The 13851-nt window shown below is 47.6% G+C and overlaps 3 protein-coding genes and 1 long non-coding RNA gene across 4 annotated transcripts; 2 read left to right on the plus strand and 2 right to left on the minus strand.

Annotated features, from left to right (window-relative positions):
* Window positions 1–1093: 1093 nt before the first annotated feature.
* Window positions 1094–3852, plus strand: pth2 (parathyroid hormone 2). Its single transcript, XM_085441704.1, has 4 exons — window positions 1094–1301; window positions 2776–2880; window positions 3026–3205; window positions 3487–3852. The coding sequence occupies exons 2-4, from the start codon at window positions 2777–2779 to the stop codon at window positions 3659–3661; spliced, it is 459 nt and encodes a 152-aa protein (XP_085297830.1). The 5' UTR covers window positions 1094–1301; window position 2776; the 3' UTR covers window positions 3662–3852.
* tedc1 (tubulin epsilon and delta complex 1) lies at window positions 3349–7990 on the minus strand. Its single transcript, XM_085441700.1, has 8 exons — window positions 7786–7990; window positions 6787–6868; window positions 6512–6711; window positions 6304–6441; window positions 5895–5957; window positions 5554–5640; window positions 5294–5431; window positions 3349–4375 (listed from the first exon to the last, which is right to left on the minus strand). The coding sequence occupies exons 1-8, from the start codon at window positions 7924–7926 to the stop codon at window positions 4028–4030; spliced, it is 1197 nt and encodes a 398-aa protein (XP_085297826.1). The 5' UTR covers window positions 7927–7990; the 3' UTR covers window positions 3349–4027.
* Window positions 7991–8005: 15 nt separating this feature from the next.
* On the minus strand, window positions 8006–10941 carry LOC146685743 (uncharacterized). The gene is made up of 6 exons (XR_014916760.1): window positions 10888–10941; window positions 10507–10545; window positions 9848–9957; window positions 8986–9041; window positions 8776–8900; window positions 8006–8070 (listed from the first exon to the last, which is right to left on the minus strand). It is a non-coding gene; the product is annotated as an uncharacterized LOC146685743 (long non-coding RNA).
* Window positions 10942–11122: 181 nt separating this feature from the next.
* adi1 (acireductone dioxygenase 1) lies at window positions 11123–13827 on the plus strand. The gene is made up of 5 exons (XM_085441703.1): window positions 11123–11185; window positions 11763–11991; window positions 12437–12556; window positions 12950–13129; window positions 13214–13827. Exons 2-5 carry the CDS (start codon window positions 11869–11871, stop codon window positions 13328–13330), a joined length of 540 nt encoding a protein of 179 aa, XP_085297829.1. The 5' UTR covers window positions 11123–11185; window positions 11763–11868; the 3' UTR covers window positions 13331–13827.
* Window positions 13828–13851: the final 24 nt, after the last annotated feature.

Below are 13851 nucleotides of genomic sequence, written 5' to 3' on the forward strand. Positions count from 1 at the left end.
TCTTTGTGCTTCATGACCCACCAAACACACACAGACACAAACACATAACTCAGGTAAGCTCAGTGTGAGCACATCAGGAACCCTCATCATGACTCATTTAATTTTCTGCCTAAGTTTGATCAATAATATAAATCGGCGCTCACAAACCTTTTTTGCGCCACAGACCGGTTTATGTCCGACAATATTTTCACAGACCGGCCTTTAAAGGTTCACGGATGAATACAACCAAATAAAACCAGTATTATTCATAACACACGGGAACAGACCCAGAGAAACAGAGTTAACGTTAAAAAACCGATAAAACCCTGAAAAACATACATTTCACACCCGAGCCTCAACTCTCACAGACGGTGACCCGGGGGTTGGGGGCCGCTGATATAAAATATAGATTCTATTAATATGAAGGTTTGTTGAAACACCAGCCGCACACTGGAGGGCGGGAAGTTTCAGCAACAGCGAGCTGATCGGGAAAGGAGACAGGTCCTCTGTGGTAAAATGACCTGAAACACCTTTGATGCCACCGTCCTCTAGCAGCACGTGGACGCTGTGGTCCTCAGTAACTCTGGGACGTCCTGCAGGAATCATCCCTGGGACACGTTTGACGATCTGAGGTGCTTCAGCGCCACGCAGGAAACGTCTGTGCTCACATCGCCCACAGTTTGTGTTAGTGGCCTTCACCGTGGATAAGGACGCCTCGTTAACCTGTCAGTGTGGAGGAAGCTCAGACAGGTGTGTGTGTCTCTATTTATGAACGCGTTTTCTGTTTTTCATGATGATTTATTTTCTTGTTATTCCAGAGAGAACATTTCTCACGTCCTATAAAGCTTCTCTGTTTGGCACGAATGAACAGTCCTGCACGTATGCACACACACACGCACGCTCTGTAATGAGGACGCTGGCCCTCTGCAGCAGCACCGTGACTAACAGTCTTTGAAACGGGACACTAACAAGCTAACGGCGTCCTCGGCACTGAACCACAGCTGGATTGATCTGGTGAGGGGTGTACATGCTTCAGTGTGTGTGTGTGTGTGCGCGTGTGTGTGTGTGGGGGGGCTCAGACCCTCCACAGTAAGCTGTATATAAGTATGAAAGACCACCATTCATCTGCACAGGGCGAAGCGTCAACCAAGAAGCACGAGTGAGGATCTATTCTTTCTATTCAAACTTTATTGTGTTGACAGGAAGCAGAAATCTGAGCGGCTGGGACAGAGTCGCCTGGAGCTCTGCTCAGTTTCTGGTTGGTTTCTCTCCCCGAGTGACGCGAGCAGCTCCGAGGAGACACAGCGACACCTGAGCAGCAGGTAAGAAGTGCCAAACTGGCACTGAAATAAGACATAATGTGGATTGCACAACACTACATTCTTCATTTCCAGTTAATACTTGTACAGCTGCTGTTATTGTGTATATATTTATTTATATTTCTTCATACATTCTTATATAGTTCTATATTGTGTATTTTGTTGTACAGTTATTTAATTTTCAACTTTAATTTATATATTTTATCTTATTCTTTCCCAGTTAAATTTACCCTTCATTCTAATTTGTGTTGTACAGTTATTTAATTTTTAACCTTAATTTATATTTTATTCCTTCCTAGTTAAATTTACCCTTTTTAATTTTTCATATTTATTTCCTATCTTATTCATAGCCTTTTCCTTTTTTGTTTTCTTTAGGTCACGAGCAGTTGTCCAAGCATTTCACTGCATATCGTACTGTGTATGACTGTGTACGTGACAAATAAAATTTGAATTTGAGATCAGGTTAGTCCCTCACAGTGCGCCAAATTCAGTCCGGCATCAGATCAGGGTGAAACTGGCGGAGGCGTGACGGCACACATCGGCTCCAATCAGAATACGTCTTCATGATTGCTGAACTAACTTGATTGGAGTATAAAAAGCGTCCGTGTCCGCCTGCACAGGCGAATAAGTCAAATAAGCTACATTTAAAAAACACCACAGTGGTGACATCACTCGACTTCCTGTGAAAAGAGTAATGGATTACATGAGCCCAGTTTGAGTATAACGTGACGGCGCCGCCTCCTTCATCACCGCTGTTTACATCTAAGAACATTCGTCTGAATCATCGTTAATGTTTGTTTTGTCACTGTGACGCCTGTCATCACGCCCGAACAATCAAACGCTTTTAACTGTATGTGATTTAATCACTATTATTATTATTATTATTATTATTATTATTATTATTATTATTATTATATGTGCTGAAGAGACTGAGGAAATAATATTTCATGAAAGCTGCGGAAGCGTTGCCACGGTGATAAAAAAATGACACCTGCGGTCTATGAAAAAGTCACGAAGCTGTCGTCGTTATGAAAACAATGCCAGCGAATCCTGCAATATTACAATAATGAAAAAAAAAATCAATGTTAAGAACGTGCCCATGTCAGCCCGCTGCAGAGAGACGACAGCCATGCCAAACAGGTGTCTCCGGGGTTAAAGGTCAGCTCAGCCCGATTAACTTCCAGGCACCAAAAGCTCCTCGTTAGGGCTCAAACTCGCTGTTTCACGGTCGCCTGAGAAATAACGAGCCAGAGGCGAGCGGTGACCTCGGGGTCAGGGCGCCGTGGTTTACAGCCGCTCTGTCAGCCTCAGATTGAAACACGTGACGCGCACACCTGAAGCCAGACTTTGGTCCTCAATGCAGAATAAAAATGTTTAGGAATTACATCAGTGACCATCATTCTCCGGAGGAGGCGCTGCAACGTGAAATCACAACGAGCTTCATGAAACTGAAAATTCTTCTTCTGTTTGTTTTTAGGATGTCTCAGCTTCCTGTTTTTCCCCGCACGTGCGTCCCGCTGCTTTGCATTCTGGGTATGATCTTGCTGACGTCTGGCTTCCCTCAGCCTCGCCTTCCTCTCAGGTGGGTACGCTCTGAACCAATGAATGAGCCAGACACTCTGCCGGACATTGGAAAGAGGATTTCACCTCCTATGGAGGCCTGAGGGTGCCGTGTGAATGATGTTTACATGACGTTGTGATGTCACTGTGATCTCGTCCAATCGCAGAAGTTTGGAAGATTCGGAGGAACACAAACGAGTCGACTGGGACGTCCTCTACCCTTCCATCTCTCTCCGTGATTGGAGCATCCAAATGATGTCAGCGCCCGGCCTTAGAGCAGCAGCCAACAGCAAAGCAGGACTGATGAGGGAGGCGTGGCTATTTGCTCCAGAGGGGGCGGAGACAAGGTACAGCTGGGCAAAACTGATAAATTCATAATGAAACATCATAGACTGTATATGAAAGAAGGACAATGATGAAAAACATTAAACCTGCATTCTTTCTAGCGTCCAGCAGGGGGAGACTCTTCTATCTGTACAAAGCAGTCTGATTGGATAGAAAAATAAAGACTGGTTTATTATTATTATTGTTGTTATTATTATGAAATTAACAAACAGTCAAACTTAAACGGGGAAAAATTGACTCTCCCATTTAAACAGTGGTGCACTGTGTTGTTTTCTGTCTGTAGTGTGGAGGGGGCATGGCCTGCAGAATGGTCGTCTCCGGGAGCCGGGATGGCGAAGAGGAACCTGGTGGTGGCCGACGACGCGGCTTTCAGGGAGAAGAGCAAGCTGCTCACCTCCATGGAGAGGCAGAAGTGGCTCAATTCGTACATGCAGAAACTGCTGGTGGTGAATTCGTGACGTGTCTCCACGGTCGCCAGAAATTTACCCGACGACAAGTCCCAGAAATTTACCCGACGACAGAAAACATCAGAAGCTGGAATCTGTTTAATTTCTAAAATGTTTAAATTTAAAGTGACTCTTTTGGCTCTGCTGAAAACAACTTTGTGTTTAATTTGATGAATGAATAAATATGCAAATGATGTTTTTGACGCCTGTAGTTTGACTTCACAACATTTCATGTATCGGACCAACATATCCAGTTATGACGGTGTGTGTTTATCAGTTATTAAATGCTCTGAGTGACTCGTATGCAGCAGCTGTTTCAGTCTCTGCAGAGACGATAACGTCCTCACAGCTTCTGCTCCACCAGTTTAAACTGGACGCTCACGGTGGAATCAGCACCAGCTCTTCCAGCCTGCCGATCGTCTCCTGCAGCTTCGTCCTGTTGGTCAGCCTCTGCTCGTCCCTCCTCTTCATCAGCACGGCCTCTGCATGAAGAAGCAGCGCCACGGCCTCGGACGCCGGGAGCTCGTTTGGAGGCTCCGCCTGCCCACCGGGGCCTCTGGCCGGGCGCCTCCTCGGCTCCTCCAGCTGAGGCCTCACTCGGCAGACTTGTGAGAGGGAGGGCATGGATGGGAAGGAGGAGAGAACAGGAGGGAGGGACAAGGAGACGCCAAACCTCTCTCCTCCTTCTCTGTCCTTACCATCTCCTCCTTGTCTCCTCTGTCCTCCCTGCAGGAGCACAAATATCAGTATAAACACCATAAACGTCCATGTAAGTAGCCTGATTAGAAAACACTGCACATATTTTCACTGCAGATGACACCCAGCTCTATCTGTCCATGAAGCCAGATAACACACACCAATGAGTTAAACTGCAGGAATGTCTTAAAGACATAAAGACCTGGATGGCCGCTAACTTTCTGCTTCTTAATTCAGATAAAACTGAGGTTATTGTACTCGGCCCTGAAAATCTTAGAAATATAGTATCTAAGCAGATTCTTCCTCTGGATGGCATTACCTTGGCCTCCAGTAACGCTGTGAGGAACCTTGGAGTCATTGTTGACCAGGACATGTCATTCAACGCACATATTAAACACATATGTAAGACTGCTTTCTTGCAAGACTGATAGAGAAAAACTAGTTCATGCTACTTCCTGTTAAAAAGGAATTCTTCCTCCCCACTGCTGCTCACAGCGGGTCGTGTGATTGTTGGGCCGCTGCATACTGAGTCCGTACCCTTCAGCTGTGCTTTGGTGCTTCATAAATAAAACTCAAACTAAAAATTGAAATGGAGTTAGGCTCCGTTATGTTGGATGTCGTCAAGGCGACTGCCTGCAATCTGAGTAAAGCACAGAACAACAAAGAATCATGGGAAATGCTCGAAGCCCGCACAGCATCGATTTGAGTTTAAACATCTATGGAACATCACGGTTCGGTCTGCAGGTTTTCCATGCATCAGCATCACTCTGAAACTGACGCAGTCACTGTGGGGTGGGACAGATCCACTGTGACAAAGGGGCAAATTTCCACCTAACCGAGACGTTTTCAGTGCCTACATCTGACTGAACGCTTTCTAATGAGGAGAAATCTGTCCCATTTAGGACAAAAGTAAGGACCTGTGTTGGCTGACCTCTGCGTGCTGCTCACCTGAGCTGCAGGCAGTCCCAGCAGCACCGCCTCCAGCTTCTCCAGCCTGCTGTTTCCATGATAACACACTCTGGGGTTCTCATTGGTTAGATGTTTGGGCCTCCCGGTGATGGGATCTTTCAGGTCCACAACGCTGTCCTACAGTCACACACACACACAGCATCACTTCCTCTAACATTGCTGTTTCAGCCACTCTGCTGTGAAGCTGATTACTTTTTTAAATTCATCATATTTTCATGGTGTGAGAACCACAAACGCACCATCCAAGTCCAGAAGACATCCTCCACCTGCTTCCACTTCAGGTACGCCTCCAGGAGGCTGCACAGCTGCTGCAGAGAAACGCAGTCCTGCAGCAGAAGGACACGCCTGTCAGCTCCTCCTGTTATAAACTTATCAGTACTGTTCAATCAGCAGCTGGTAGCCCCGCCCTAAACCCTCCCTCCTCCTGCTCCCTTGTAACGCTAAAGGCAACGTCATCTCCAAATACGCACAGACCATAAGCTAGTCTGAGCTCAGAGATCTGCTCACTTCCTCACAGACCTCACTGCTGGAAGCTGCCTCCATCTTTCATATACAGAGTTTGTGAAACACTCAGACGTACCTCCTCGAGTGCAGCCGAGCTCTGCTCAGAGGACGGCGTCGGGGTGACGCTCGCAGAAAGAACCTGAACACACAGTTGGTTTAATTTGGTTTAGTGAACATGAAGTGGAGAATATCCGTGACAAAAGTGGAAATCCTGGCATGAGTGGAAACAGTAATGTGGATTTATGGTCCAGGCTCGCAGCAGCCCTGTGAGCTGGAGGTTAGCACGGCTCTGACTGGGAGCGTCAGTGCTGGGATGTATTTCTAAATTGGGAAGCTGTTTCGAGCTTGTTGTGTTCATAATATAATATAGAACATTGTGTTTCACGTCATTGAGCTAAATGTGTCTGACTCAGTTTGTTTGAAAGTGGAACTGCTGTTTCTGATTATTCTAATGTCACGTGAATGAAAGGGTGAGGTTTCCTCACAGCGTGCAGAGCTCGGGTTTGCTCTCGTAGCATCGACAGCAGCATCCGTCTCTGATGTCTCAGGCAGCCAATGAGCCACTGGAGTCTCCTCAGGGAGGCGGAGTCTACATGGAGGTCAGCAGGAAGGTGTGGCAGCACCTGACAGAGAGGGAGAACACAGGTAAGCACACATGGGGGAGGCTCACCTGCACGCTGCCGTGGTACTCACAGGTGTGCACGTGAGCAGCATCCTGTCCAGCTTTTGCACTCTCTTCATCACCACGCTCTCCAGCGCTCCGGTGGCGAGCAGCCAGCCGAGCACCAGGAGGAGTTCCCGGCTGGAGGCTGCGCCTCCTCCTTCTCCCTCATACATCCAGTCAGCGTGAAAGCCGCTCTGCCACAAGCCGGCGGCCACGAGCTTCCTGCGCTCTGAGGAAAAGCACCAATCAAACGTCACTTACAGTGTGCACGAGCAAAGTTAGGGCGAGATGAAGAAGTGCTGACCTGCTGTCGGCTCAGAGCTGTCACAGGAAACGACGCTGGTGGTCTGAAGGATGTCGGCGAGCAGCTGCCAAAACGGATCTTCCTGAAAATCCAGCGAGACGCTGAGTTAGTCCAATCAGGAAGAGGAGGAAGTGTGCACGATGTGACACACACACACACACACACACCTGAAACTACTACATGTGTGGATGTGTTCAAATGTCCAAGCTTTACACACATTTAATATTTGTGGCTTTCTTTTCACTGAGGTGAAGATCACCTGGATCGTCACATGACGTGTACGCTGAGTTCAAGCACCAGTGGAAAACTAAAGACTGCAGTCAGTCCTCAGGAACACATTTAGCAGCTCCAGATCTCTTGAAGGCTGAATTTTGAACCAGCCTGAACTCACACTGACCATACAGTTTGACCCCGCCAGCCCCCGACTCCCCTCTGTACACAGACTATGCAAATTACCATCAGTGCTGTGCAATAGCAACAACAATAACAATAAATACAAACCCTTATTTATTTGTTTTTAATCTCATTGTATGTGTGTATAGTTACAATAAAATCCGTTCTATTGTATTGAAAACAGTGGTGACCCCGTCACACCCCACCATCCCAGCACCTGCTTCCCTGAGCACACCTTCCAGCATCATCAAACCCGAACTCAGCGTGATTATCGAGCCCTTTGCTGCCTCTATGTCACCTGCAGATGTCACTGCAGCCAAGCTGTGGATGAGTGAATGAAGCGAGCTGGTGCTGGTTCACGCTCCACGTTCACAGCACCAGCTCTTACTGACTGGAGGGGAAAGATGCTCTTCTCCTCGTCTGTCCACCCCCCTCTGACATTTCAGAAACCCAGCTCTTAAATCTCTTTTCTTCTTCTTCTCTTGGAGCTTCAGCAGCTCGTCTCCATCACGTGCAGTCCTGTGATTGGCTAATTGGATACTTATGTAAACGAGCGGTTGACCAGGTGTACCTAATAAAGCGGCCGGTGACGTGCTCCTGACTCACCTGGACCGCGTCTCCAAACTTGGCCCGTCGGAAGGAGTCCGGGGGGGGCACGGAGTCCAGCCCCGCGGCCGCCAGCAGCCTGCACAGAGCCGCGATCACGTGCTTCACCTGCTTCACGTGCACGTCTGCGCTCCTCTTCATCGCAGCAGCTGGACAGATGTTCTCTCTGCCGTCAGTCTGTTGGCATTTCGCGGCTAACGTGTTTACTTCCGGGTCCGAGGCCGTTACCAAGGAAGGGAATAAGCCGCAGATTGATGTTCGTCGTAACCAATCAGAAGATAGATCCTGAGGCGATGGGTGGGGCGTAAGTTCATTATTATTTTTTCGTGTTCGTTTCTATCTAAACTTTATTGATAACAGTGCCCTGTGACAGAAACATCAAACATGGCCCCCTCTGATAGAACTCTCCGATAGAGTCCAGTAGAAACAGTAAAGCTCGTTTCTGATTGGTCAGTCTTCCTCTAACCTGAAGGAGTCGCACAGCTGAAACCTGAAAGTTTACCCAGAATGCACTCTGTTGTAGTTTCCTGCAGCGTTTCTGCTCCTCGTGTCACAGACGTCCAATATATTTGAATCATCTGATCTTAAAGCCAACTGTGAGAAACCTTCCAGCAGTGATTATTCTTAAAAAAAATCAAAAGTATTTATTTAAATGATCAGAATCACTGAAAATCATAAAGGAACCGTCACAACGTATGAACACGAACTCTGAGTCACTTAAAGCTGTAACATTGGACCAGCTGCAAACAGCTGTTAGAAGCCGAGGCATTCTCCAGCGTCTGCAGCACAGTCCCGAGCTGCTGTTACAAAAGAGAAAGTCCGTTATAAGACGAACAGCGGTGCGACGAACCACAGGCGGCAGCTCCGCCAGCCTCATGAACTCACCTGCACGCATCACATCCAGATCCCACCAATCAGCAACAAGGAGAAACTTAAAAACAAATTGGTTTGAGTGAGTATTCCTGAAGCCTCGGTTCTTTTTGAACTTACTCCAGTCTTTCACCAGGTTGTTGGACATGTACAGGACTCTCAGGCTCTTCAGTCACTGGATTCCATTCAGCTTCTCCAACTGGTTATGAGACCCACAGCTGTTCCAGCGTGTCACCTACGGCCTCCTACACGCACGCACGCACGCACACACACACACAGCTTTACAGACACACACCGGCCACCTTCTCAGCCTCCGTATTCGTGGCTTACCAGCTCGGTGAGCAGTCTGATGTTGTTCCTCCCTAAAGACAAGATCTTCAGGTTCTCTGGAAGGACACAACATCACATTACACACTGACTGTGTGTGTGTGTCACTCACTCAGGCCGTTGAGGTTGGTTATTTTCTCTTTGCAGTTCGTGGACAGAGACAGTTGCCTGTGGAGGAAGAAGCAACAGGTCAAAGACACTGACGCTCCTGCTCCCATGTGGCCCTCACACTGTTCTGTAAATAACTGAAGCTCTGACTCTGTTGTGTATGTACAATGACATTAAAGGCTGTTCTGTCTAATATGAGTGGGCAGATCTATAAAGCGCAGTCAACATTTACACTCCACACACTGCCGCTTCATCCGTCAACGCAACCTGTCAACTTAGGCCTGATCGGAGGCGAATGAACTGATTCATTTGAAACAGAGATTAAATGTATATTGGTGAGTGGAGCCACTGACGGCGAGCTTCTGTGTTTCGTGATGAGTGTTCAGGGACCGTCTTCAAACTGAAACCCATTAAAAAGACTCATCGAGTGAAATGCACCCTGGGAGTCGTAGTTACGCGTCTCCTTCAGGTTTCAGCGTTTGAGTCGAGCTGCTCGGAGTCGTGCCTGCAGAAGCATCTGAACCTGGGCTGAGAATCTGAGCCGGGCAACACGGGCCTGAAAACGCCACGAACACTTTAATTGACCAATCGGCTGTGAGAAAAGTGCACCTGACATGTTTAATCAGACGTGTGCATGCAAGCTTTATTTCAGCTCTAATGGACTGTTGTGTTATAAACTCCTGAGTCTGAGTCCCTCTTAGGCTCCCAAATGATGTCTGTGAGAGTCGATGAGACGCCGTCCGTCTGCAGGACTCACTCGCAGTTCATCAGCGTGGACAGCGACGAGTCCATCTTCTCTATCGGAGGAATCTGACCGTATAGTTTAACGACTTTTGCCTCGCTCAGTTTCTCTCCTGACTGCTTCTCCTGCACACACACACACACACACACACACACACACACACACACACACACACACACACACACATTATTACATACATGTACATACTGTTGTAAGTGCGCTGTTATTGTCTGACCGCCGTCCCGTGGCAGTGAAAGTGGTGATGGCGTGTGAAACAAAAGAGACGAGCACAGACTTTGAGATAAACTGTGCAATCGTCTGTCCGGTGGAGATAAATGAGTCTGTGTGGGATATAACTTCTGTTTGATTATGATCGTTATTCCATTACACGAATGTTTTCCCGACGCTCCGTCATAAACACAAAGACTGTCTGAGCTCTGAGGGATCTTCACAAACTGTGACGCTATTTTTCAAAGACCTGATTGGTCCGTACGTAGGGATGTCACGCATGAGGATCTCTAATCTTGAACATTATCTGCTCCAGAGCAGGTTGGTTCTATAGTATCAGTTACCATGGTTACCTGATTAAAATCCTCCCCAAATCATAGTGCAGGCATCTGAAGTTAACTTACTCAGACTTTAATAAAGACTGTGTGTGTGTGTGTGTGTCTCACTCATTTGGCCAGCGCGTCTCTCACAGTCGTGGCTTTGGCCTGGAAACAGTCAGACAGGCAGGGTTTACACTCTGCTTTGGTTCATGTTAATAACTCTGAATAAAAGCCATCTTTAAATCAACAACAACATGAATTCATTGTATGTTTTATATTTGTGGTTTGTGCTGTTGATCCTGTACACATGGCGCTCATATTCTCCACAGGGAGGGGATTTTGAGCCACAGTGCTGTAACCATGGAAAGCAGCCTGACTACGACCCTGTGAAACAGTGCCATCTGTTCCTATGGAAACCACAACTCTCCTCATCAACCGTTATTTCATTTATTTTGGACAAAAACGCTTTCCCCCCACGATTTCCTGGATAAGAACTGCTCTACCCACAATCACACACTGAAGCGACGTCTTTGATTGGTGCAGGTCGCCGTTACCATGGAAAAGTTTAAACCCGCGAACGCTCGAATGTTGCCGAATCAAACAAGCTAAGAACTCGTTAAAGTTAGCCTGTTAGCCGCCGTAGCGCTGTTTCCAGCAGGTCGAAGAAGAGACTCCATCTTTCTCTCCTTTGCTAATAAACAAAGGAATACAAATAACAATAACTTAAAAAAACACAAAGAGCCCCCCAAAAAGAACCTACAAACATTCACCATGTCAGCAACTGATGGCTCCTCCTGTTGCTATGGTAAAGCAACTGCGCCTGCGCACTAGAAACACTTGACCCAGATTTATGTAAAATAAATGAGCTTTTAAATTCTGTTGTTAAGTCAGATAAAAAAAAAAGGGTCTATAAATTATTTGACGCTATGAACTTATGCCTGTGTGAGATAATATTTTAATTTATTATTGTTAAATTATCTATTAAACAAAACGTTTCATTCTAATTTGAGCGATGAAAGAAATTGTCACTCAAATTCGATTTTTAAATGTAAAAATTTCTTTAAAATACGTTAAAAATATATTAAAGTCCAATATGATAGAACAAATACAGCTGAATGGAAATGTCAGAGGCAGTGTTCCTGTCTGCCTTTCCTCTGTTTTCTCTCATCATCTCTGGTCATTCAGGGGTCATTCTTTGTGAGACTGGGTGTCATATATTTATAATGTTTTGAAACATTAAATGTTTTTCACTGTTCTTTGTCTGTAACTTGTTTTCCCTCCAATCTGTCATGTTTTTACGGGAGCTGGTGTCTGCTGGAATGTTGATGATCAGTCACAGATCTGCAGACCTCTCAGTCGTCATTTTTCCTGCTACATTCCAGGTACTTGAAAGCAGCACACCGGAAGTGCTGCCGGAGTCACGCGAAACAGCCGTGCAGCAGTAAGAAAGTCTGACAGCGCGCGGGTCCAGCTGTGAAGTGTTTCGTCATGGGTCTGGAGGCCTGGTACATGGACGGGTCCGAGGAGGACCAGAGGAGGCCGCACAGGCTGGAGCCGCACCAGCCGGTGAGCCTGGAGCAGCTGAAGGAGCTCGGAGTGTTTTACTGGCAGGTGAGTCCGCAGAAGGCCGCTCACGTGTGCAGGTTTTCGGGTTAAAGGTCAGCGGTTCCTGGGTGGGAGTTTGTGCAGACCCTTGATCCCCAGCTGGACCCGAACAGCTCAGAGTTCTCGGGTTTGAAGCAGGTAAAACTATGTGCTGAGGGTTCAGCTGAGACACAGCAGGTATCAGTGTTGGTCACTGAGCTGAAGCTGGTCTCAAGCACCCATGTTTTCTGCACACAGAGCAGGTGTTACAGGTCACGTGCTGAGCACGTGAAGTCCAGATACCTGCACTGTGACGCACCTTATCCATGTAACTCTGACCAAGAAGGGCGTCCACTCACTGCTGGGGTGTATCGTCATGGTAACTGATACGGGAACCACTGATGTGCTTTTTACTTTTTCTGCTACACTATACACATCAGGTAAGGGTTTGACTGCTTCCTGTTTCCTGCAGCTGAACGCCGACATCTATGAAAGCGACCCGGAGCTGCAGCAGATCCGTAAGGACCGGGGTTACTCCTACATGGACATCATCACGATCCACAAGGACACTCTGCCCAACTACGAGGAGAAGGTAACCCACGCGCTGTGAAAGCTGCAAGTACCAGCACGTGTTTGTGTCTGCGGAGCTTTTAATTTGAAAAGCACCACACTTCCTTTTTTAGGTTTTTCACTGCAGGGAGGGAAAAGTCCTCTGAGCTTCTTCATCTCAGACTTCACTGTGGCAGCGCATGATCGCATGCAGAGGAGTCTGAAGCACCTCTGAGTCCAGCTGTGCACTGATGGAGGCAGGCTGAGGGCTCCTCCCGCCTCCATCGTTGCACCAAGTCAGACTCGTGTATCGCAGAGACGCTCCAGATTTAATCCTGGTGTTAAAGATTCCCGGGTCACTCGAGCGTCGGCGGTGCTGAAACTGGAATGTGAGCTCTATTTGAAGTGAGTGAGAGGTTTCCTGTTTCTCCTGCAGCTGAAGATGTTCTTCGAGGAGCACCTCCACCTGGACGACGAGATCCGCTACATCCTGGACGGCCAGGCCTACTTTGATGTCAGGGACAAGGAGGACCGGTGGATCCGGATTGCCATGAGAAAAGGGGACCTGATCACGCTGCCGGCGGGTATCTACCACCGCTTCACGCTGGACGAGATGGTACGAAAACACGCCTTGCGCCTGTACAGTGCGTATTTGGTTGCTGGTTTGAATCCTGACTGTCTGATCTGTTTGTTTCTGCAGAACTACACGAAGGCCATGCGGCTGTTTGTGGGCGAGCCGGTGTGGAAGGCTTACAACCGCCCCGCTGACAACTTCGAGATCCGTCAGCGATACGTGGCGTCAATGCAGGGATCCTGAGAGTGCCGCGGACGCCATTCCCACTGCAGAAAAAGGCTGTCCAATCAGAGCAGAGAACGATGATGTGGACGACGATGTAGCATGAAGATTTTAATTTCAGTTTCTACTTCTTAGACAGAAATTTTAGTTTTTACTGTGAGGAACAATCAGCCACAACATTAAGTCCAGAACATGACATCACCATGAGTGCTTCACGACTCAGGACGAGACCATCAGCAGGTCATGGCGTGAGGGCAGCGTCGCCCTGCTGGCCGTGAGAGAGAATGCAGAGGTCAGGTGACTCTTAGACTGCTGCCCGACGCCTGGATAAGACGTGCAAAACTCCTGCCCGGTGAGCCTGGAGGCTCCGCCCCTCCACACAGAGGTCCTGGGTGGTTTGAATGTTGTAGCACAGCTTCCTTCATCAGGACTTTAACTCTTCTTTAAAGGTTCTCGTGATTATTCAGGATCCAGCTCGTTAGTGCCTTCCTGTCTCTGAATTAAAGGATAAATATGAAGCTGCTGTTTGTCATTTTTTCCCA

This window comes from Copadichromis virginalis, linkage group LG19 (genome assembly GCF_057382275.1).
Source record: "Copadichromis virginalis isolate Kocher_CV1m ecotype Utaka linkage group LG19, C_Virginalis_male_GT1.1, whole genome shotgun sequence".
Classification (NCBI taxonomy): domain Eukaryota; kingdom Metazoa; phylum Chordata; class Actinopteri; order Cichliformes; family Cichlidae; genus Copadichromis; species Copadichromis virginalis.

Coding starts and splice junctions, on each gene's coding strand:
- pth2 (XM_085441704.1), top strand. CDS start 2,777: ATGTCTCAGCTTCCTGTTTTTCCCCGCACGTGCGTCCCGCTGCTTTGC. Junction 2,881..3,025: donor CAGCCTCGCCTTCCTCTCAG/GTGGGTACGCTC, acceptor GTCCAATCGCAG/AAGTTTGGAAGATTCGGAGG. Junction 3,206..3,486: donor CCAGAGGGGGCGGAGACAAG/GTACAGCTGGGC, acceptor TTCTGTCTGTAG/TGTGGAGGGGGCATGGCCTG.
- tedc1 (XM_085441700.1), bottom strand. CDS start 7,926: ATGAAGAGGAGCGCAGACGTGCACGTGAAGCAGGTGAAGCACGTGATC. Junction 6,712..6,786: donor CAGCTCTGAGCCGACAGCAG/GTCAGCACTTCT, acceptor GCTTTTCCTCAG/AGCGCAGGAAGCTCGTGGCC. Junction 4,376..5,293: donor TGGGACTGCCTGCAGCTCAG/GTGAGCAGCACG, acceptor GTGCTCCTGCAG/GGAGGACAGAGGAGACAAGG.
- adi1 (XM_085441703.1), top strand. CDS start 11,869: ATGGGTCTGGAGGCCTGGTACATGGACGGGTCCGAGGAGGACCAGAGG. Junction 11,992..12,436: donor TCGGAGTGTTTTACTGGCAG/GTGAGTCCGCAG, acceptor TGTTTCCTGCAG/CTGAACGCCGACATCTATGA. Junction 13,130..13,213: donor GCTTCACGCTGGACGAGATG/GTACGAAAACAC, acceptor TTGTTTCTGCAG/AACTACACGAAGGCCATGCG.